Source organism: Miscanthus floridulus, chromosome 1 (assembly GCF_019320115.1).
Source record: "Miscanthus floridulus cultivar M001 chromosome 1, ASM1932011v1, whole genome shotgun sequence".
In the NCBI taxonomy this organism is placed as follows: Eukaryota; Viridiplantae; Streptophyta; class Magnoliopsida; order Poales; family Poaceae; genus Miscanthus; species Miscanthus floridulus.
In genome coordinates this window covers 140,701,677-140,726,340 of record NC_089580.1, presented here as the reverse complement: position 1 = coordinate 140,726,340, position 24,664 = coordinate 140,701,677, and the positions used below count along the sequence as shown (strand labels likewise).

Here is a 24,664-nt window from a genome sequence, read left to right as displayed (position 1 = left end):
TTGGTGATGTTGCAGCATACGTTCATGTTACCGAGTTCCAAAAAAGGGGGCTACCACATGAGCATTTCCTACTGATCATGAAGTCAGGGAGTAAGTTGACAACCCCTAGATGCATATGATCAAGTAATTTCAGCGGAGATACCAGACACGGATAGATACCCTAGAGTTGCATGATCTGGTTATCAGTCATATGTTGCATGGACCATGTGGCGTGCTAAACAAAAACTACGCGTGCATGATGGATGGACAGTGCTGCTTTCACTATCCTCGACAGTTCTGTGAGGCAACCCAACAAGGAAATGACTCATATCCAACATACAGGAGAAGGGATGATGGACGTCGAGTAAAGATTAGGAGAGCAGAGTTAGATAACAGGTGGGTGGTGCCCTACAACTCTGGTCTGCTCATAAGATACAACTGTCACATTAATGTTGAAGCATGCTCGAGCATTAAAGCAGTGAAGTATCTATTTAAGTACTGTATATAAAGGTAATGACCAAGCATCATTCTCAGGTAAATGAAGATCAACATGATAGAGATGATGGTGTCATCAATGAGATACGACAGTTACAGGAATGCTAGATACATATCTCCACCGGAAGCTGTGCATAGGATATTCGGTTTCCCAATGTTTGGAGTCTATCCTGCTGTATTGCAGCTCCAACTACATTTGCCTGATATGCAATCTGTGACATATAATGAGGAGGAAAACCTTGAGGATGTTGTCAATCGCCCAGGTTCTAATAGGACCACACTTACCGAGTATTTCAGTAAAAATCGCGAAGATAGGATAGCAAGGAAAATATTATATAGAGAATTCCCAAAACACTACCGTTGGATCAAAGGGAAAAAGTGTGGCAAATAAGGAAACAAACGTCAGGACAGATATGATGGATTTCTATGCAAACCCTGCTGAAGGGGAGAGATACTTCTTAAGACTTCTACTGAATCATGTGAGAGGTGCAACATCATATGAGGATTTGAGAACAGTGGCTGGTGTCACCTACTCTACTTTCAGAGAAGCATGCGAGAAAAGAGGGCTTATCGAGATGGACAAATCAATCGACGACTGCTTGACTGAGGCCATCACTTTTCAGATGCCTTGTGCCTTGCGAAGGTTGTTTGCTACCATTCTTGTCATCTGTGAGGCCACTAACATACTTGGACTATGGGACACGCATAAGGACGCTCTCGGTGAAGACTTTAGACGGGACAACAGCAACACTTCTACAGTGGGGCAAATGGTGCTCAGAGACATACGGGATATAGTTCACTCAATGGGGAAGGATATCAGAGATTATGGTTTGCCACCTATTTGCGATGAGGGTCAAAGCTCCAATGACATGATGAAAGAGGGTTAGAGAGGAACAGAACGTCTCTATAGACCAAGAACACTTAGATATTTATGAATCTCTTAACAAGGAACAACATGAAGGGTTTGATGAAATCCTTCAGCATGTTCGTGCTAATAAGAGCCAAGTTTTTTTCGTAGATGGCCATGGAGGCACGGGCAAGACGTTCCTATATAAGGCCCTCCTTGCTAAAGTTATGTCCGAAAGATTAATAGCCATTGCAATAGCCACATCTAGTATAGCAGCATTGATATTGCCCGGGGGACGCACTGCGCACTCAAGGTTTAAAATTCCAATTAAAATTGGGGACAACAGCATGTGCAGCTTTACGAAGCAAAGTGGCACTACAGAGTTGCTTCGTAGGGCATCTTTAATTATTTGGGATGAAGTTGCCATGACCAAGCGTCAGTGCATCGAGACACTTGATAGGTCCCTATAGGATATTATGGAATGTGGTTTGCCATTTGGAGGAAAGGTCATGGTATTTGGTGGAGACTTCAGACAGGTCCTTCCTGTGGTCACACGTGGGACAAGAGCACAGGTAACTGATGCAACATTGCAAAGATCCTATTTATGGGAGAAAATAAGAAAGATAAGATTGTCACGTAACATGTGGGCGCAGTCTGACCCTTGGTTTTCAAATTACCTGCTACGAATTGGAAATAGAACTGAGGAAATGATTGGAGATGATTATATTCAACTCCCTGATGACATTGCGATTGGTTTTACTGACACGGAGGTGGCTGTCAACAAACTCATTCAATATGTTTTCCCATCACTTGTAGAACATGCAACATCAACCGCCTATATGAGCTCCCGTGCCATTCTATCGACCAAAAATGAACATGTTGATAGATTGAACACAATAGTGATTGAGAGGTTTCCAGGTGAGGAAAAGGTTTACCACAGCATCGACACTATTGTTGACGATCCTCAGAATCACTTTCCTATTGATTTTTTGAACTCAATAACTCCAAATGGCCTCCCCCGCACGAGTTGAAGCTAAAAATCAATTGTCCTATGATTCTTCTCCGCAACCTAGATCCTAACAACGGATTGTGCAATGGAACAAGGCTTATGGTCAGAGCATTGCAAGACAATACAATTGATGACGAGATTGTTGGTGGACAGCATGCACAGAAAAGGGTTTTCATACCAAGGCTCCCATTGTCTCTCTCGGATGATATTTCTCTTCCTTTCAAGTTCAAGAGAAAACAATTCCCGGTACGGTTAAGTTTTGCCATGACGATAAATAAATCGTAGGGACAAACCATCCCTAATGTTGAGGTCTACCTTCCAGAACCTATGTTTTCGCATGGATAACTCTATGTTGGTTTATAAAGGGGAGTGTCAAGATCAACAACAAGAATTTTGGCTAAACCAAAAGAGGAATTGGATCCTACATGAAAGAGCACCAAGAATATTGTTTATAAAGACATCTTAAACTGGTGATGAATGGTGGGTGTACTCAAACCATTTTATCAGTCCTCATATAAATATATATTGCTGGGCAGGTGCTTGATTTTTTTTATATATTTTTGGGCATGTTGGTAATCCATTTTACTCACTGTGCATTTTCACCTAAAATTTATTATTTTCAGGCGCAATGGTGGGCCCCTCATGGTTGTCGGGCACGCTTCAATTTCCTCTGAGTACAACACTGACTTTGCCATTAACTTGATGCCTGGAATGCCAAAGTTTAGCGAGCGCACTTTAATTTCTGAGTCATGTTTAAGGACTTAGACAGAATGTAACTTAGATGGTTAATGCGACAAATAACTTTATTATGCCTTCTTATGAAAAGTGTTTCCCAGATTGTATATATGCTCAAATACAATTGTGTAAAAGTTGAACTATAGAAAAAAAATTATTATTTGGTTGTTTTCATGTACATACCAAATAAAGCCGTGGCGTTAGCACGGGTATTATACTAGTCGAATTGAAGTTCAACACCATCTGCGATTATGCATATCGCCCAAGCAAACAGCGTCGCGATGGCGTCCTTGAGGCACTGAAACTCTGGAAGTGCCGCGACACATGTATATGGCCTTGTGCGCCAGCGCCCTGTATGGGGTCATCATGCTGAACCCATCATCGAATTGAAGTTCAACACCATCTGCGATTATGCATATCGCCCAAGCAAACAAAAATGACTTCATCGGTAGTAAAGCGAAGTAATCGAGACATGAAAAGGAGAGCTTGGAGAGGAAGAGAAGAGACGAATGGCTCATGCCATGCAAATTGCGAGCAACAGATGCATGAAGGGGTATAAATACAACCATTAGTCGGCCCCTCAATTGCTTGGCAGTTCCTGGTGCATCAATTGCTGGGAGTGGATTTCGTGCAGCCGTTTGCACGTGCATGTGCATGAAACCGGGAAGGAGAAATGGCAGTCATGCACACATGGAGGGAAGGAGAAACGGCAAGACGTGAAGGACAATGGGCCAGCGCATGATGTGGAGAAGGAGAAATGGCAAGACGGGAGACACAATTTTTGGCATGCATGATGATGATGTGGCTTCATGAGAAGCTAGAGAAATCCTGTAGTGGGGTTCTCCTATTTAGGTATGGAAGAGTTAGGATTTTTAACAATACAATCTAAAGTGAGAGGAAATCTAGAGGGGCACACGTGCATCCATTGCCGGGAGAGAAGATGCAGGAGGGGTGGAGGTGGCGTCTCCTTCCATGCGTTGTGAATCGGCTAGCGTGTGAATTTTCCCGGCCTCAAGTGGCGTGGCTCTTTTCCTCCTTGGATCAATGTGGATTGGGGTGGGAACGTTCCAACCCCCTGCCCGAGGCAAAGATGAATTTTGTTCAAGGCAGGGTTGACTCCTCCTTGTGGGTTTAACTCCCTGGGAGGCTGGAATCGGACATGAATCCCTACCGTTCCCTATTTATACAAATGAAGCCTCAATACTTGTTCGGTTTGGTAGGAATTAGCTAGAGTGGGATTGAAGGAGATTGGAAGAGATGGAGAGTGATTAAATCCTATAATGTCAAAATCTCTCGCATCCTCTTCAATCCCCTTGTGGAAGGCATTAATTAACCAAATAAGGCCTCGATTCCTTTCAATCTCCCTCAAATCCCTACCAAACCGAAACAAGCTTCGAGAGGGATGATCCAATCTCTCCGCTCTCTAACCAAACACTAGCAAATCTGGGATAGGATTGTTCCATCCCATTGCCAATCCTCCAACCAAACGGGCGTGTGTGTTTTTGTTTTTATTCGGCGCTTTGAAGCGTCTTATAACTTGTGTATACAGTCGGCAGATCAGCTGAACGCACCCATGTTTATTCTCCTTTTGAGGATGAGTGACGTCAAGGAAAGCAGTCGTACACTACTACAGTCAAGATTAGTCGTACACTACTACAGTCAAGATTAGTAGGGGCGGCTCAAACGGATTTATAGCAACGGTTTTGGTAGCCGCGTCTACCAAACCGTTGCTACAAATCGCTGATTTGTAGGATCGGTTGGCCAGCCGCCCCTACAACGGTGTAAGGAAAATGGATCCTAGGCCTATTTACTTTAGATTTTGATGTTTGATGACCAACACAACTAAATTGGACTAATAAATTCGTCGACGGGAGTTTGCATATCTCTACCTTGCTCTTTAGCTTCTGCATTTACATTGATTGTATTACTCCTTTTTATGGTAGAGATAGCAACACACTAGCAAAACCATAGTTGCATATCTAGAGAGTTTATCTATTGCATAGGTTTAGCTAGGGTTGGAAAAAGAGGCCATAGTTTAAAGTTAGATTTTTAAGTTGCCTAATTCACCCCCCCCCCTCTTAGGCGTCACGGTCCCCTACAAGTAGTATTAGAGCCGGTTGGCTCAATTTGGACCTTTGGCTTAACCGCCGTTGAGTCGACGCTTTTTAGAGTGGTTGATATGGATACCTCTAGGCATCCGCACTTTGATGGCACTAACTTCCCCTATTATAAAGCTAGAATGGCTTGCCACCTTGAGGCGGTTGACTTGGGTGTTTGGAGAGTCACTCATGACGGGATGAAACCCATTAAGAATCCCAATAAACCCACGAAGAGTGAAGAAAAGAAAATTCATTTCAATGCTAGAGCTAAAAATTGCTTGTTTGAATCATTTAGTATGGATGTGTTTAACCAAGTGTTCACTTTAAGTACGACACATGAAATTTGATTAAAACTTCAAGAGCTCCATGACAGCACATCTAATGTCCATGAGCAAAAACATTGTCTAGCTAAACAAAATTATGATTCCTTTACAATGAATGATGATGAGCTTGTTCGTGATATGTATTCTCGTTTGAATCTAATTATCAATGAGCTCCATTCAATAGGATTAACAAAGCTAGATGATGCGGACATCGTGAGGAAGATCATCTCCGTGCTACCACAAAAGAAATATGCAAGCATCATCACCATCCTTCACAACATGGAGAACTTGAGCACCATGACCCCGGGCATAGTCATTGGCAAGATAGTGGCATTTGAAATATCACGTAAGATGGATCAAGACGAAGCCTCTTCATCGAGCAAAGGTAAAGCTCTCGCATGTAGCAAGAAAAATAAGATAAAGGACAAGCAAGTTGAGATAAGCTCAAGCTCAATCTCCTCAAGTGAAGATGAAGAAGAAGATGAGGACAATGATGATGATGATGATGAAGATTCAAGTGAAGATGATCAATCTTCCTCCTCCATCTCCGACCTTGATGAAGAATCAATCAAACTAATCAACAAGGTGAAGAAGATGATCCAAAGGCTCAATGTCAAGGGTGTGCCCATTCAAATCCAAGATCTCATTTTCACCAATCAAAGAAATGAGTAAAGAAAGAGAGGATGCTATGGATACGACGAGTTGTGGCATTTTGTGGAAGTTTGTCCAAACAAGCCCATACCTAAGACAAAGAAGAAGGCATGCAAGAACCAAGCCCTCACATCAATAAGGTCATGGGATGATTCTTCAAGTGAAGAAGAACACCATCACAAGAGGTGAGGCCGCAAGCACTCATCATCAAGCTCCTCTCATATGTGCCTTATGGCACGAGGTAACGAAAGCTCATCCTCTAGTGAGAGTGATAGTGATGATGAAATGCCTTCTTATGATGAAATTGTGCAACAAAATCTTAATTATACTAAAGTTTGCACTAGTCAACAAAAGAAGCTCAAAAAAATAAAAAAGCTAGATAGTTCACAAGAAACATATAAAACTTTGCTTGAACAATATGAGACATTTGCTTATCTCAATATTGAACTATCTACTAAAATTGAGCAACTTGAGGCTAGTGCAACAACAAATGCATGCACAATCAATGATGAGCAACTTGTAAAGAAAAATGAAAAATTAAAGGAAAAGTTAGCTAGCTCACAAGATGTTTATAAAAGTTTGCTTGCTAAAATGGAAACCATGTGCAAACATTATGATGAGCTAACTAATAAAGTTGCTAATCTTGAAGCCGTTAGTACAACCCCCACCAAGGCATCTAAAAAGAAAAGTTATATCTTTAACATGTCTAAAAAGGATGCCTCTACTTCTTATAATGATTTATGTTTAGACTCATCTTTGTGCAACCAAGTTTGTGTTGAGAAAGTTGTTGTAGATACATGCACACAAGAGGTTGCAAAGGAGAATGAGCAACTCAAGCAAGAAGTAGCTCGCCTCACCAAGGACTTGACTCAAGTGAAAGGCAAGGCGAAGCAAGCCCAACTTCATCAAGATAACACCATCAAGGGAGTGAAGAAGCTTGATGAAGGACAAACCGTGGTTTGCTACATGTGCCACAAGGAAGGTCACAAGTCCTATGAGTGCAAAGTGGAGAATGGGAGAGGAGCAAAGAAGAAAGAGAAAAAGCAAACAAGCAAGCTCTCCAACACCTACACCAACAAGGTGGACAAGAAGGCCTCCACACCATACTTGTTAAAGAATAAGAAAAATGGCAAGGTGGTGGCCATCAAGGTGAACAAGCAAGCCATCAATGGGGTCAAACGCTTTTGGGTGCCAAAGGAAATCATTTCCAACATGAAGAGCACCAAGAAGATTTGGATCCCGAAAGGGAAGTAAGAGGTCCAATGGACATCGGGGAATTTGGAGACTTGGCAAAGTATGGATGCATTTCATGGGGTGCATCATGATGGACAAAATCATTGCCAAGTGGGTTAGTGAATACTATGGACCCAAATTCCCCTTCTCATGATTAGATAACTAGATTCAATTTTCTTCAAGTGTTACTAGATTTAATTTCCTACTAGTGGCATCTTTAAGCATCTAGTTACTTTTCATGCCTAGGTTTGCATTTGCATGCTTATATTTTCTTTTGTCATGCATACACTAGGTATATCTTATGGTAGGCTTGCTCGGTTTCATTCTTATCCCTTGGAGCAATCCTACATGGTTTAAAATTATTTAGGAGCATGGCACATAGCTTGTCTTTCGATTGTTTATCTAATATGTGCCAAAGTTCAAATTATAGATAATTTCTCCTGGATATCGTCTTCGAAAATGACTCTCACATTCATGTGTTGTCATCTTTCAAGTGGTACTTTTGATTCTAAAATAAATGTCCATGTTTCCTACAAGTATTCCATACTTGTGTGCACAAATTTAGGGGGAGGTTACTCTACAAATTGGATGCTTTGAGACTAACACATTTTCAAGCTTATCATGTGTGTAGTAGTCTCATTGCAAGAAAAATAGAGTCCCCGGAGTTAAGCATCATACTTCAAATATCCACCACCTATTGTCAAATTGGTTTTCACATGTGGTATTTCTAAACCAATATCATCATGTTGATTTCATTTTGATATTTATATGCTTTCTCCATGCATTATATAGATTAAATTCCCTTGAGCAAAAATTTGCCAATTATGCATATGCTTTGCTTTCTACCATATGTATGCATATATTTAGGGGGAGCTTAGTCTATATAATGTGAGAGTCAGATTTTGTGACCTATTCCACTCTACATACAAAGGATCACAAAGTTTGACCCTCCCTTGTGCTACTAATGTCTTTCTTTTCGGTGTTTGATTCCAAAGGGGGAGAATTTAGAGGACCAAAAGCAAGCATTAATTTGTAGGACCAAAAGCTAGATCATAATAATTTACAAGTGGTAAAGGTCTACAAGTAGTAATGGTCCGAGAAAGGGAGGATAGTGGATTATGGATTAGTCTATGTAATGGGAAAATTTGTAGGAAGCAAGGCTTAAATCCATAATGACACATGGGGACATTTGTATGGGTAAGATAAATTTTTATGTGGTATCCTTTAGCTTTACAAGTAGTGTCTTTTAGCATCATATAACCTTACCCCTTGCATTGCATCCTAGCAAGTAGGTAGTTTTCAAATTTCAAAATTCTATTATTTGCTTGCTTTGGTCGTGTTGTCATCAATCACCAAAAAGGGGGAGATTGTAAGGAAAATAGACCCTAGGCCCATTTACTTTGGATTTTGGTGTTTGATGACCAACACAACCAAATTGGACTAATGAATTTATAAGTAATTGTTTTGTAGTTCAATAGGGTGCAAGACATGACTTGGACAAAGGTGACATGATGATCCGAAGATCAACACCTTAAGCAAAACCCTAGAAGCACAAGAGAAGACTTAAGATATCAAGCAAAGTCCAAGCATGAAGATAGGAACCAAGCCGGACGTAAGATCGCGAAGATACGAGCTCACAAAGGTGACCGGACGCTGACGTATAGTGACCGGACGCTCCGATCAAGAGGCTCAGCAACAGCAGGCATCAGCAGTAGTGACCGGACACTGGCGGCAAATCGATCGGACGTAGGACTACAGCGTTCGATCAAGTACAGAAAGGTACTAGAGCGGCGAAATTGCGACCGGACGCTGGCAGCGTCCGATCAGTTGATCGTGGCTCTAACGGTCGGGACGACCGGACGCGTCCGGTCAGAACGTGATCAACATCCGGCCAGTAGCAGAAAAGCGAGATTTCGTCCCCAACGGCTACTTTCTCAGTGGGGCTTATAAATAGACCCCCTAACCGGCCATTTGATGTGCGTAGAGCTGAGGAAACATATCAAGGGTGTTGATACACTATTTTAGTGATCTCCACTTGCATAGTACTTACTGATTCATTAGGTGATTAGCGTAGGTGCTTTGCGAAGTGTTTAGATTGATTAGACCACCGCTTATGTGCTTGCTCTAGGTCTAGGCCTAGTGTTTAGTGAGGTTTGCATACCTCTTACCACTCAGTGCTTGCGAGCACCATTGTTGTACATCAGAGGGGCTTGTAGTCTTGCGAGATCACACCAACCGCGGTTGTGGTGTGCCCGCCACCATGTACTGAAGGGAACAAGGCCCGCGGCGTTTCGGCTGGAAGCTTGATAGTGAAGATGGCAGGAAGCATCCGGGAGAGGCTTACCGGAAGGCACGTCGGAGACCCACTTGCGCGTGGGGAAGGCCCGAGGCTATCCACGGAGTTACCCGATCGGGAGCTTGGCCCTTGCGAGTTATTCATTGCGAGGGGCTCCAACGAGGACTAGGGGGAAGCTTACGCGCTTCTCGATACCTCGGTAAAAATAGCAGAGTCGTCGACGGGAGTTTGCATATCTCTACCTTGTTCTTTAGCTTCCGCATTTACATTGATTGTATTACTCCTTTTTGCGGTAGAAATAGCAACACACTAGCAAAATCGTAGTTGCACATCTAGAGAGTTTATCTATTGCATATGTTTTGATAGGGTTAGAAAAAAAGGCCATAGTTTAAAGTTAGATTTTTAAGTTGCCTAATTCACCCTCTTTTTTAGGCGTCATGGTCCCCTACAAATGGCTGATGATTTATAGGGACGGCTCCATTTCGGTCAGCCACCCATGGCTTTTTTCGCACGAAAATCGCACACTTCACGGCCGCCGGGAATCAAACCCGCATCCTCTCCTCGTATGTTCCCTCCTCTAGCCACTGCACCTTCACTTACGTCTATAATGGATTTTCTTTCCCCACATATTATCCTAAACCGAATTTAAATTGATTATTTGAGACCCTAAATAAATTCAAATAAAAAAGTTGTCAACTATAAAGTTGACTATAAAGTTGTATAACTTTTTGAGATCCACAACTTTTGTTTTTATAGTTTATCCATCCGAGGTCGTTTAAAAATTTGAATTTCAAATGTGAGAAATTTAAACATAGTTTTCTTTGATAAGATAATTTCAAATCAAAAAGTTATCAAATACAAAGTTGTCTAACTTTTTGATATCTACAACTTTCGTTTTTGCTGTTTGTCCATCCGATGTCGTTTAAAAAATTCAAATTTCAAATTTGAGAAATTTAAACATAATTTTTCTTGGAAAATGATTTCAAATGGAAAAGATGTAAGCAATAAAGTTCTATAACTTTTCGATATCTACAACTTTCATTTCGGTTGTTCTCCATCCGAGGTCGTTTGAAATATTCAAATTTGAGAAATTTAAACAGAGTTTTCCCTGATAAAATGAATTCAAATGAAAAAGTTGTGAACTACAAAGTTGTACAACTTTTCGAGATCTATAACTTTTATTTTGGTCATATTTTCATGTGACTTTATTTTAGGAATTCAAAATTTGAATGTCAAAAAATGTTAACTTGAAATAACATTTTGAAAGAGTAAATGATTTCAGCTGAAAATATCATGAACATAAAAGTTATACAACTCATCAAGATCTATAACTTTTATTTTGGCCATTTGTTCATCCGACAAAGTGGTAATATACATTGTTCACAATTTTATATATCTATTATAGTTTATGAAATTACATGAGAGAGATGTAAAATTTGTGAACAATGTTACTACACTAAGTTTCGGATAAAGAAATGACCCAAATAAAAGTTGTAGATCTTGATCAGTTCTATAACTTTTATGTTCATGGCTTTTTCAGCTAAAATCATTTACTCTTTCAAAATATTGTTTCAAGTTATCGTTTTTTCAAATTTAAATTTTCAATTGATAAAACAAAGTCACATGAAAAGGGTGACAAAAGTAATAACTGTAAGAACACAATAAATTGATAGAGCATTATTTTAGAAAATTCTAGAAAAAAATCATCAAATTTGATGTTAGTACCGGAAAAAAGACTAGTTACAAGTTTTAACCAGAGATTAAAAAGAGAAATCAGAGTTCTTCAATAATTTAAAATTTTAATTTCCAACAGCCATTTGAAACACTAAATGATTTCAAATCGAGATCTACAACTTTATTTTGATCATTTCTCCATCCGAGATCATTTAAAAAAATTTAAATTTTAGTACTTAATTTTTATTATTCGGCGTCTATTTATAGGGGCGGCTCTTCTAGAAATCGGATTTTTAGGGACGGCTGGATATAGAGCTGCCCCTATAAATGGATCCATACAAATAGGGCTATTTGTAGGGGTGGCTGATAAGACCAGTAGCTCTTACAAACAGATTTGTAGGAGACAGCTCGTTTGGTAACCATTTATATGGACGGCTCAATTCAGAACCGTCAAAAAAAAAAGAGCGTTGCTCCAAATCCTTTCTATATCAGTGGTAGTTCTTTTTTTCGTTGGTCGTATAATGAAATAAGCACTCCTAGATCATAGGACGAGCTAATTGTCCACAATTAAGCTTTGGGGACGTCCCTGTGTGGACAAGTCTCCTAACGCACTGAATCTATCAACAGTGGCGAAGTTAACAAGTAACCCATACAAAACGTCAACGCCATTTCATTATAGGAATTTGTTAGCACGTCAATGTCGTTGCCTATAAGCATATGCTTAGTTTGCTTGTCGTCGTTGACAGTTACAAATTAAGACGCTAGCCCCAATGAGCGTACGTCTCATGTGGACGAGAGTGAGCCCCGGGCAACAGAAGACAGTAACATAAATAAAAACGAACTTCCTAGCGCCTGGACGTCTGTCTAGGTGCTAGCGTCCTGACGCTGCCACGCACATAAGAGAGCCTGCGCCCGCCTGTTTTCGCACGCCCCACTACGTGGACCCCATGCTGCTTCCCGCCCCTACCATGGCGCTCGCTCTGTTTCGCCCGATGATTGTCGCGCCCGCACGCGGGAATCCCACGTGGGTCCCAGTCACTTGCCCCACGTACGAAGGCATCTGCCGGCCCTAGGACCCCGCACGGTGACCCACGGCGGTGCCCCAGCAGCAATGACATGCGTCTGCAGCAGGTGAGTCCTATTCCAACATGTGTAATATCCTAATCTATTTTTGCAACATCCAAATAAAAACACTTGCAACATACATCTGATGATCTGAAACAGCTGAAGCACTTGCAACATATGTCTAAAACACCTTAAAACACTTGAAATACATTGCAAAAACATATGCAACATCCAGATCTCCTTTTGCAATATCCAAATGAAACACTTGCAACATGCGTATGAAACACCTGAAACACTTGAAACCTATGATTGCAACATGCATGTTATGCAACATCCAGATATACTTCTGCAACATCGAGATGAAACACTTGAAACATATGTTTTAAACACCTGAAACATATGCTTGCAACATGAAACATACGCTTGCAACATGCGTATATTTTGCAACATACGCAACATCCAGATGAAAACTTAAACACATACATCTAAAACACCTGAAACACGACATCACCAGTGGCCACGGCCTACCTTGTGGAGAACTGCGGTAGCCAGCAAGCGGCTTTCGAGTACGGTGGAGAGCGAGGGATGGCACCAGGCGGGCGGCTCAGCGCGGTGGAGAGAGGAAGGATGCTGCCAAGTAAGCACCCGGGCATGCCGCATCGGTCGTCGTGGACCATGCTAGAATTAGCGGCGGCACGAGCTCAATAGTGAGTGGTGGCGCCCTCGTAGAGCGGCCCACGCGGCGGAGGCCGCAGCGCCGGGTCAGGTGGGTGCGGTGTGGCAGAACCACCCAAAATAACACACCTTCGGAGGTGCTTGTCTTCCACTAGACACTAAGCACCCCGAAAATAAGCTACACCAGGCGGTTCTATCGAGCACACCCCAAGGAAGAACTCGAACAATCCACGTTTTTTATCCAGAATCCAATAATGAGAACGAGTTTACAATACTTAGTCTATTTCATACAACAAGAGTTCTCGGAAATACATTATTACAATACCAAGTGCAGAGTGCGGAATTTAAATAGCGGAATTGAAATACACATCTAACGATAAGATATAAGGATTCGTCTGTGCCCACTAGAAGAATCCTCCACACAACAACCACTCCTCAAGCTACACCTGCAACATGGGTAAATAAACCCTGAGTACACAATGTACTCGCAAGACTTACCGGACTAGTGGGAACAATTTCTTGACTCCAAAGGATATGATAAGCTCTATGGTTTGCTGGGTTTCCTTTTTTCGAAAAGCATTACTAGTACTGAATCCTTATGTATGTGTTTTATTAGCAGTCATGATAAGTTTGTTAGTTAACCATTCTATGTAAGCACCTGTTCTGCTTTCAAGCAAGAGTTGAGCAATCAGATCCATTCATCCCCTTTTATCTTTTAGTTCTTACTATGGTGCTAGACCATAGTCAAGTCGTACCGTATCACACGGCGATTCGCGAACCAATGTATCCCAGCTGGTTATCCCAAAACACATGCACCACTTGTACCTTAGGCACAAGCAAGACCAACCCATCACTCTCCTGTCAAGGGGTCTAGGTCCCCATCCAAATTTGGACTCCAAGCCTTCACTCCTGAGTTCTGGACTCAGTATGGTTCTTAGACCTCCACCATCCCCGCCTCCAATCAGTCAGTCCAGAAAGAGCTAGAACCCACGACAAGAGAGTAATGAGCCTTCCCGCTCCCATAAGCAAGTATGTGCTCAGGATAATAATTCTATGACCTGACTACCATCCACAGCAATGGACGGTCCTTAACCGACACGAACAAAGAAAATAGTGTAACCAAGCTATGCCCCATTGGCCGCGGGACACAACCTATTACACCCACCAATGCCCGTACCATATTCCTGCCTGGTCTCCATTTCCTTTCACCATTTTATCATAAGAGTAATAATAATAATCACCTATTATGAGTAACAGCAAGTTACTCACGCTATTGATAGCCTAAGTATAGCAGTTACTCAACCTATGCTAGTAGGACTCATAGGTAGGTTTTATCTATGCATGTAGTTTTAATATAAATCCTATAACGTAAATGCGTATCATATATATATATCCAGTGATTATTCAAAATAAGGGTTATGCACCAGGACTTGCCTTGGGTAGGTGGATTGTAAGCTATGTCAGTCGTCAGTGGCTTCGAGGCTTTCTTTTGTACGAGGACCTCCTCCTCGTACTCGTCGATCACCTCCTCGTACTCCTGCTCTCCGGTGGTCACGAACTCCACCAACTCGTTCTCTACATGCATGCAACGATGATGCAACACTTAGTATTTTTGTAACAGCAGCTCTTAAAATAAGAATATATCTACTAATCTACTAAACTAACTCTAATGACTAAGATACTAAGCTAACTAGTATTTTCATCAAACAAGGTGCAAATTCATCTAACGCGTATTAACTTAACAACTAAAATATATTCTTGCTTCTACTAGCGATTTAACATATATTAAAACAAGGAGTATCTAACTACCCTAAAGTATAGCCTATTCTAAGGCTACAAAAATTACAGCGAGCACATAATAATACTAGAAAACTACCATAAAAATTTTAGAGCTAAAGCTATTACCATTTTGCCACAAAAAATCCTACAATTATTAACCTAATAACATTAAGTATTTTCAATTGATTTAATAGACCTCAGTTTCATCACAAATATGTATGAAATAATTATACTAACAGATAGATAAAGAATTTAAGAGCCTACAAAAATTGGTTTCACGATTTTTGGACACCTATATGAATTGTTGTTAATTATCAAAGTTCAGCACAGAAACTAAAATATAAGGCTATTTCTATTTTCTAATAAAAGGAAAAACAAATTCACCAGCGTAGCCCACAACCACGCGGACGCGGCCCAATCACGCGCGCACGCACATAGGCTGGCCCGCGGCGGGAGGGAGCCCGCGCGTGTGGCGCTTTTGCAAAAAAGTCCTAGCTCTTTCTAGTATTAACGCAGCTCTTGTGCGCCCTGTTCCTACAGTCAACCCTTATGCCGATAGGCCCTCGCCCTAACCCATCTTTATATCCGGTCGGTCCCCGGCGCCCCTGCGCTCGTCGGTGCGGCATCGGCTGGCACGGGGCTGCCACATCGGCCAACCGGGAGCCCCTCCGATGCACCTAGGAGGTCGATCCTCACCTATGGGATGACGCGCAACTTTGGGTAGTGGTTGGACGAGCCGGGACATAGTTGAATGGCCTCTCCACGACGATGGGCACCCTGCGGCGGCGGAGCCAAGTTTCGATGAGCCACGACCTTTCGGAAGTGGTAGAAATAGCTGGTAAGCACCAGTGACTCACCACGAACCTACCCGTGGCGATGGCTTAGTCGGAGATGCCCCGAGCGAGGCTGGCCGCATGCACGCGACAAGTTCGACGACGGGTCTGGGGGCATGGCCGCGTCAGCGGCGTAGAGACGGTGGTAGGAGTGTGGCTTAGGTGCGCATGGCGATGAAGGGTTCTAGACGGGGCTAGCGGCGCAGTCAGCCTGGCTCGAGATGGCCAGGTGGAAGCTGTCCACGGTGAGGTGGACTGGGCCTTAATGGCGCGGTGGCGGAAGCAAAGCTCTAAAATTGGAGCTTGGCCTGGCAGCAATCAAGGCGGGGAGGGGACGGTCGGCAAGAGGATGTAAAGGCAGAGATGCGGGCACGAGGAATTGATGAGAGGTGCTCGCTCTCTGGCTCGTCGTGACCGTGACTCGACGATTGGCGGAAAGCAGAGGCGCGGCGGGGGGAAAAAGGCGGCGGGTGCGGTCAGTGGTTTGGTTGGCGCATGCCTTGGCGGGGCACGGTTGTCGTGGCCGAGGGACCTACGTCCAAGCACGAGGGGATGAGCGCGAGCGTCCATGACCGGCCATGGCCTGCGCGCCGCAGCGCCATTAATGGCGTGATGATGGCGTGCACGGCCACGTGCGGATGACACCCAACTGGGCTAGGGAGGGGGGCAGCACGATGCAGCGAGTAGACACGAGTGCAGGAGTGACACGACGGCAGCGGCAGCGACTACGACCGTGATTGCGTCGCTACGCGCGACATGGAGGGCAGCAGCAGCATCAGTAGTAGCCGCGGTGGTAGTGGCGGTCGGGCGTAGAGAGGGCCGGCGGGGCACGACGGCTTACGGCTGGCTGCAAGCGGTGCGGCCAAAGCGGCCAAGCCACAGCCAGGCCACGGCCAGACCAAGGGCAGCCTCGGCTGGCCGGTGTGCGGCCACGCACGCACGCGCATGGCACAGCCGCATAGCGACGCAGAACGGCCACACGTGGTGACCACACGCCCGAGCCTAGCGGCCCAAGACTGAGTACGCGCACGAATTTTAAAGCGCCCGTAAAAACTAAACGATTCAATTTGGAACCAAGCATCTTCACTACTCTAAAAGGGCACTTTAGGCTATCAACAAGAGCTACAACACGACACCCCTTCTTAACTCAAATTCACAGAATAATTTGTCAAACATGGTTTTGTCACACTACTGCTCACCTTAGAATTTTTTCTAAGTCTTGAGCTGGATTTTTTTTCAAGTTTTGTTTCTAGACTATTAGAAATACTAGCTAGTAACATTATTTTTCTATAGCAAGAGTTGCATTGTTATCTACAAAGTTTGTACTTTAAACTTTATTTAAGTCTCATATATAGGTTCTATAGTAATTTTTGTTCAATAAAAATTAGTTTACACCCATAATTGTTAACTGTACGAATCGTGGAGCAACTTTCGTTTCGCATTTTTGTTGATCGTTTTAATTGCAATGCATTATCTACTCACTTCACCACATGCATTAACACACAAGTATGATGCTCATGACATGTTTTAGTAGATGATTAACGGTGTAACACCGAGGGTGTTACATGCAGCCTCCCACGGCGAGGCACCCCCCGCTGCTGGAGAAGGTCGCGGCGGGTTGGTGTCGTGCCCGCGGCGAGGTGCTCCCAAACTGGAGAACGTCGCGGCGAGCACCCCCGCGCTGGAGATGGTGAGCGGCGGGCGATGAGGTGGAATCTACTGCGGCGATCGATGGCGTGGTTCGGCAGTGAAGAATGCCACGACAGGTGAGCGAGGAGGATTGGGGAATCGGCGTCTAATAGTTGTTTTTTAATAGAGAAGTGCGGGTATGTTGGGTCAGTCTATTGTACAGGCCTGGGAAGCCATCGTCCAGACAGCCGGACGCCCTACAGGGAGCATTTCGGGTCATAGATTGTCCCAGGAATAACATAATGGTATGATTATATAATAGTAAATTGTATGCACAATATCCATTCAGAACTAGCCATAGTAAAGCATTATAGACATTTTTTGTTTTATTGAATTTCCATCTATTTTATATATATTCATCCACGAATCTAGAATTCATACCAAAGTGTTCAAGTCATCTTTAATCTCTGGAGCTACTCATTTTCGTCTTCCGTGGCTATAGAAATTAGAAAGGGCTAAAGTAAAGGCTTCATTGTCGAGAAAGTGGCAGGGGTGTTTGAGCCCCACTCGGCCGGTGCTACATGCCCTACTCGCCCGCTATGTTTTTCTTAGATTTTGATTACCTTTTGATAGGAGCGGATCGATCGGCAACATAATTGTTGCAGAAACTTTTAAATAAGTAAAGGTTGGATTTGAACTAATTAAGGACTCTTCGTTTACTCTGGAACGGTTCCAGCTTGAATGATAGGCTTATTTGTATTAACGTTAATTGGCCGGAATAGTTCATAGCCTTAATCCATGCCAAACGAACGAGGGCTAATACTAATGAAATTTCTGAAGTTCGCCAAAAACATGTCTAATTACAACCTAAATCATACAAAAGAAATTTGGGTACCCTTTTAGTTAATTTGCCTATATTATCAAGAGTTACACATAAATGCACATGTAGTTTTGATGGGCTTGTGAGTGGTACCATGAAATTGTTGAGTTATAACCGGAAACACTTTCTACTGCTTGAGATGTTTCGTATTGTGTTTGGATGGACAAGTCGGTACCGAATGAAATCACCAAAACAAAAAATCACACAAAAAAATCATCTAACAAAAATGAAATCACCTAAATATTCTAGAGTATTTTCATTGTTTTGTAGCAAATCAATATAGAAACTCCATGTTCGCCTGAACTTATCATCCGACTTATCAGCTATGGTACAGTATTTTCTCTCAAAAAAACAACATCAACCGCGCTGCTGCTATTATTCTAACTAAAGTACTTTTTGAGAGAGCCGATTTTTCAGCCTGGCTGTATCCTCCTGCCGTGAAGAACTGCTTGGTGACACGTGTCCTAAAAAATCTATCACACGGTCATAAGGTAAAGTTTTTTAGTTTCTTATTTTTAGAGTACCATCTAGCCATAAGATAGATTTTTTGGGACACGTGTCATCGCCTCCCAACAAGTCTACTGCGTGGGAGGGTGCAGCCAGCCTGCGCGAATTTGTTTCCGGTTTTTAAGCGGCTACGACTGCGGGCTGGAGCACAGTGAGGTTAGGAATCAGTATTTGGTATTGTAGTACTTTCGTTTGTATTTGATAATTATTATCTAATTATGGTCTAACTAGGCTCAAAAGATTCGTCTCGTAATTTACAATCAAACTATGTAATTAATTATTATTTTTATCTACATTTAATACTCCATGTATGTGTCCAAAGATTTGATGTGATGAAGAGAGTGAAAAAACTTGTAATCTAAACAAGGCTGAGCCGTTTACTCCAAGTCTTCAGCTACAGTACTTTGGGAGAGAGCCGCTTTTACTGTTACGGGACGGGGCCAGTATCCAGGACTGAGGCCCGGTTTAGTTGCCAAAATTTTTGGCAAAATATGACTGTAGCGCTTTCGTTGTTATTTGGCAAATAGTGTCTAATCATAGTCTAATTAGGCTTAAAAGATTCGTCTCGTGGATTTCGTCTAAACTGTGTAATTAGTTTTATTTTTTATTTATATTTAATGCTTCATGCATGCGTCCAAAGATTCGATGTGACAGGGAATCTTGAAAAATTTGGCGTTTTGGAGGGGAACTAAACAGGGCCTGATTCATGTCTGGCGCGCGCCTGCCTGCATGGGCTGACGACCTCACGCTCAGCTGGGTTTTTGTCATCCTTTGACTTTGACCACAGCAATTGAATGGAGCAACAACCAGCGGTGACCTGACGAAACCGGAGCCTTGGAAGCAACACCAACCCCGAACGGCCGATTGTTCTGTTCACGAAATTTCTTCCGTTCATTCACACGATGAGATCGGCGGCAGCTGTCCTGGGCGGACGCGAACAAACTTCTTTCTTTTCAAAAAAATAAATAAATCCATCATTTATTAATAGATAATAGCAGCAGCGCGGTCGTTACTGCAGGAGGATCTGATTTTACAAGCACTGACAGTGTTAGTTGCCAAATCAGCACGGCCATTCCTCGTCTGAATGTGGCAAGCATTGCCTTCCGTTCCTGCAAATCCACCTGCGATCTGTACTCAATCTACTGGCAGTCCTACAGTCCTAGTATAAATCTTGGGACAAAGCTAACCCTGCACTCCAACCACCTTCCCAACAATCTCTCTCTGACGATTGATTTGTTGATTAGTCCAAGGTGGACGGAGACCTTGAGGAATCCTGAACGGCATTATTCTTTCTCGCCGCTGTTCCAATCGCTCTCTTTCTCTCTCTACCTTTCGACAGAATTCTCCGGCGCGGCGCACCAGCAAAAGGAAAGGCGAGATCAATCACTCACACGGCCACATGGGCCGCTCCCTTACAGCGGCGCCTGTTCGGGTTGTGCTCGCGCCGCCGCTCCTGCTCCTCCTCTTCTTCTTGCTCGGCGTCCTCCGACCTGCGGCTGCCAATGTAAGTAAGCGGCGGAGGACGTCAAGAACTACTAACCCGTCGGAAAATCCTCTCCTTTTATCTTCCCTGGATGGATTGATTAATGGTTTGATGAGCCTTGGCGGGTTCTTCTTCCAGGTGGGGGACTCCTGCTCCACGAGCGCGGACTGCGGCGCCGGCCAGTGGTGCTTCGACTGCGAGCCCGAGTTCTCCGGCTCCCACTGCGTCCGCTCCGCCGCCACCAACCCATTCCAGCTCATTGTAAGCCTAGCCGCCGCCGGCCTCCGCTTCGTTTCTTTGTTTCTTCTCTTCTAGTAGTTCAGGAAAACGGACGGCGAGCAGTTACGGCCCTGTGCGTTTGGTTTACGAATTATCTTTGTTTAATATGATTTCTGGCTCCCCAGATATGTTCTCGATCGATTGCAAATCAATTCAGCAATCCTGAATGAAGTCACATCCTGAACCTGAATGAATCCGCGGCTTCTGCTTTTTTTTTTGTCTCGCAGAACAACTCGTTGCCCTTCAACAAGTATGCCTACCTCACGACGCACAACTCATACGCCATCGTCGGGGAGCCTTCGCACACCGGAATCCCACGCGTCACCTTTGACAATCAGGAGGATACGGTCACTGATCAGTTGAATGTAATGTCCCTTCTGATTCTCTGATTATTTCAGATGTCCTGCTGTGCATCTCCCCACCTGGAATTCACATTCTCGCCGCGTTTGCTATGACATATATGCAGAACGGAGTCCGGGCACTGATGCTCGACACATATGACTTCAAAGACGATGTATGGTTGTGCCATTCAAGTGGAGGGAAATGCAACGACTTCACCGCATTCGTGAGTACACTGATTCACTGAACATGGCTTAGCATCTCAACTGAAGGCATTTCAGACTACGCCGTGTTTTACCATACTTTGGGGTCATTGTAGGAACCTGCACTGGACACTTTCAAGGAGATCGAGGCATTCCTTTCGGCAAATCCGTCCGAAATCGTCACGATAATCCTAGAAGACTACGTTCACGCGCCGAATGGACTAACGAATGTGTTCAACGCCTCTGGCCTGTTGAAGTACTGGTTCCCGGTGTCGAAAATGCCACAGAGCGGTCAGGACTGGCCACTTGTCAGCGACATGATCGCAAGCAACCAGCGCCTCCTGGTGTTCACCTCTATCAGCTCGAAGCAGAGCACAGAAGGCATTGCTTACCAGTGGAATTTCATGGTTGAGAATAATTGTGAGGCATCGGTTCCTGTTTCTTTTTCTTTTTACTTTTTTGTTTGGTAGATTGCAGTTCAATTAGACGCCACCGGTATGCTTGAATATAACATACTATTTCACTTGATCTCAGATGGTGATGATGGGATGGATGCTGGGAAATGCTCAAACCGTGCTGAGTCTGCTCCTCTCAATGACAACACTAAATCGCTGGTCCTCATGAACTACTTCCCATCGGTCCCTGTGAAGTTGACAGCATGTCTGCAGCATTCCCAGAGTCTTGTTGACATGGTGAATACATGCTATGGCGCCGCAGGGAATCGATGGGCTAATTTTATCGCTGTTGATTACTACAAGGTACTTGGAATATGAAAATCAATCTTTTCACAAGAAATTTTGTCTAGTTGTGTATGGAAGCACTGTTCAGACTTTTCAGATTTTCTACAAGATGAGGCTGACATTATTTTGAACTGAAATATTCCAGAGAAGCGACGGAGGGGGCGCATTCCAGGCCACAGACTTGCTCAACGGTAGACTGTTATGCGGGTGCCAGGATATCAAGGCGTGCTCGGTGAGACAAGATGCCTTTTCCTCTTATGTGGATTAATCTGCATTGTTCTTTTGGTGATATACTAACCACTACATGAATTCACCCCCTTTTGTTTTGGCCATTTGCAGCAAGGTTCCGGTGTAGTATGTTCTGCATAAGTTCATAAGAAATAGGAATTTGATTGGAGTGGTACATTCATACAAGATTACAGAAATGCAATATTTACTTGGTATGGTGATGACAAGACTTCTTTTGCTTGACCTTCTTGCTGCTGTACATCCTCTTGTTGTACTTGAATGCTTGTAACTCTCAACTCTGAACAAATTCTTTGCAATGCAGGTGGTGTGATGATAGTAGTTTTAAGGGAAGACATAATTAGAATGTAGATTACCTGGGAGTGATGCAGCAATACAACAGTGTAAACGATAGGAATATGGAAGACGACCAGAAGTTTCATGTTTGTGAATGAGAGTTTACTTTCAATTCTTCTAGTTTTGAACTGGAAAAGCACTGTGACTTCATAGTCCAGATTTGAATCATTTCTGAATATGCAGATCAAAAAAGAAATATACTTTGTTGAAGTTATTATCCGATGGGATAAAGTGTTGCAGAAATGTGTATGTTGCGATGGATTTGTGGTCACACAAGAATGGATCGAGTTAGGAATGATGATATACGTGACCGCCTAGGGGTAGCACCAATTGAAGAAAAACTTGTCCAACATCGGTTGAGGTGGTTTGTTCATGTCCAAAAGAGACCTTCAGAGGCACCAATGCATTGTGGAGTCCTAAGCCAAGCCAATAATGTGAGGAGAGGTAGAGGTAGACCGAAATTGACATAGGGGAGGCAATAAAAAGAGATTTAAAAGCTTGGGATATACCTAGAAATCTATGTTTGAATAGAAGTGCTTGGAAAGCAGCTATCGATGTGCCTGAACCATGACTTGGGGCTCTTGGTGGGTTTCAACTCTAGCCTACCCAACTTACTTGGGACTAACAGGCTTTGTTGTTGTTGTATTATCCGATGGGATATCTAGGAGTGTGGGTATCAATTGCTCTATCCATTGCAAATTATAAGACCTTTTGGCTTGACTAGGTTCATAGCTATGCACTTAGATATACAATGTATAGATATATTGTAAAAATAATGTATTAGAAAAATCAAAACATCTTTAGATCGGATGAAGTATTAAAAAGAAGTTTGACCATGGGGAGATGGCATCCCTCTGGGTTTATCTTAACGAAGGAGCGTGTTAACATTTATAAAGTGTCACTAGGACTAATACTGGGCAGCTGCCTATGAGTTGCAACAGATCTAAGATCATATAAGCGCACAAAGAATGGGAAAACTTTTATTTTTTCTTGAAAACATAGGAGAGTTGTGTTTCTTTGTATTAAGAGAAGAAAAGGGACGAGAACCCTTACAGCACACACCAACGCAAAATCAGTTCAATTTACAAAAGGCTCGGAAAACTTCTAGGGAAGATCTGCCATCGTCTAAACCAGGGTTTATGTTATCGATGAAAAAAATATCAGGGATCACCAATAAACACGATATATTATATACAGTACATCCGAACTATCGGATAAAATTTGAAAAGAATTAAAAAGTTTAAATGAATTTAAACAAATATTGACAAATGATTCCTTTTCCCTGCTATTGGAGGCACCGATAAACACCAAATATCAGCTATATCACATACTGTAAACCATGCTTCCAACTAAGTGGTGCAAGCAACCAATGACAGCGATAATGGCTGATTTTTCTCTCTTCTCAACAAGTATGATCAGCCTGTTCGTTTCGGCTTATTCGCTCGTATCTGGCTTATAATCCACGGCTTGAACAGTGTTTTTCTCTCGCACCAAACCAGCCAGCAGTACTTTCAGCCATGGCTTATAAGCCAATTCTGCCGAAACGAACAGGCTAGATGTTTACAAATGCAATTTCGCAATCTATGTAGAATTGTTTTATGTAGCAAGATAATAAAATAGACAGGTGTGAATCCAACACTCGGACGGAGTGCGCGGGGGCTTGAGTTCCCTAGCATAGAGCCCCTGTGTATCCTACAATTTTGTAGCTGTGAAAACTTTGATTAATACTCAGGAATTCAATCTGTGTTCCTATGTTCTGATTTCCTGTGGTGAAACTGCGTTTAAGTTCTGGTTCCTGTGTGAAGCGAACCCTGTGTCATTTGACCCTCCTGAAAAGCTACCAACGAAAAGAGCAGGTGTCACAGATTCTCCTGAAAGGCCACAAGGGCACAAGTCAAGTCTTGGGGCATATATAGAAGGGGATGGGAAGGAGCCCCCCTAGTACTTCTTTCTCTAGATCCATCTCAACAGAGAAACAATAAGCAGCAAACATAAATCCATGCACTAGTAGTCATAATGTTTTCCATGTATGGAAGACATGAACCAGTAAACTGAAGCAAAAAATAAACGTTTAAAACATAAAAGAACACTCTGTGTCTCTATGGTATCAGAATTGTGTACTGGACATTTGAAGACAGTCAACCGAAATCTACTGCTATGGAAACAAAATCTTCATCGAGAAAATAAATAGGCTTTTGCATAACCTTATCAATAAAAAAATAAAAAGGATATAAATAATGAGGATATTTTGCACCAAAGTGTTACTAGCAAAAACACGGAATTAATGTTCTTGCATCGTCTGATTTTACGTGATGGATTATCCATATTT

At 42.9% G+C, this 24,664-nt stretch overlaps 1 protein-coding gene across 1 annotated transcript; it reads left to right on the top strand.

Annotated features, from left to right (window-relative positions):
* Positions 1-19,951: 19,951 nt before the first annotated feature.
* Positions 19,952-22,546, top strand: LOC136495687 (PI-PLC X domain-containing protein At5g67130-like). The gene is made up of 9 exons (XM_066491553.1): positions 19,952-20,213; positions 20,331-20,453; positions 20,699-20,836; positions 20,938-21,036; positions 21,130-21,433; positions 21,548-21,771; positions 21,899-21,985; positions 22,093-22,193; positions 22,304-22,546. The coding sequence occupies exons 1-8, from the start codon at positions 20,109-20,111 to the stop codon at positions 22,120-22,122; spliced, it is 1,110 nt and encodes a 369-aa protein (XP_066347650.1). The 5' UTR covers positions 19,952-20,108; the 3' UTR covers positions 22,123-22,193; positions 22,304-22,546.
* The last annotated feature ends 2,118 nt before the right edge of the window (positions 22,547-24,664 follow it).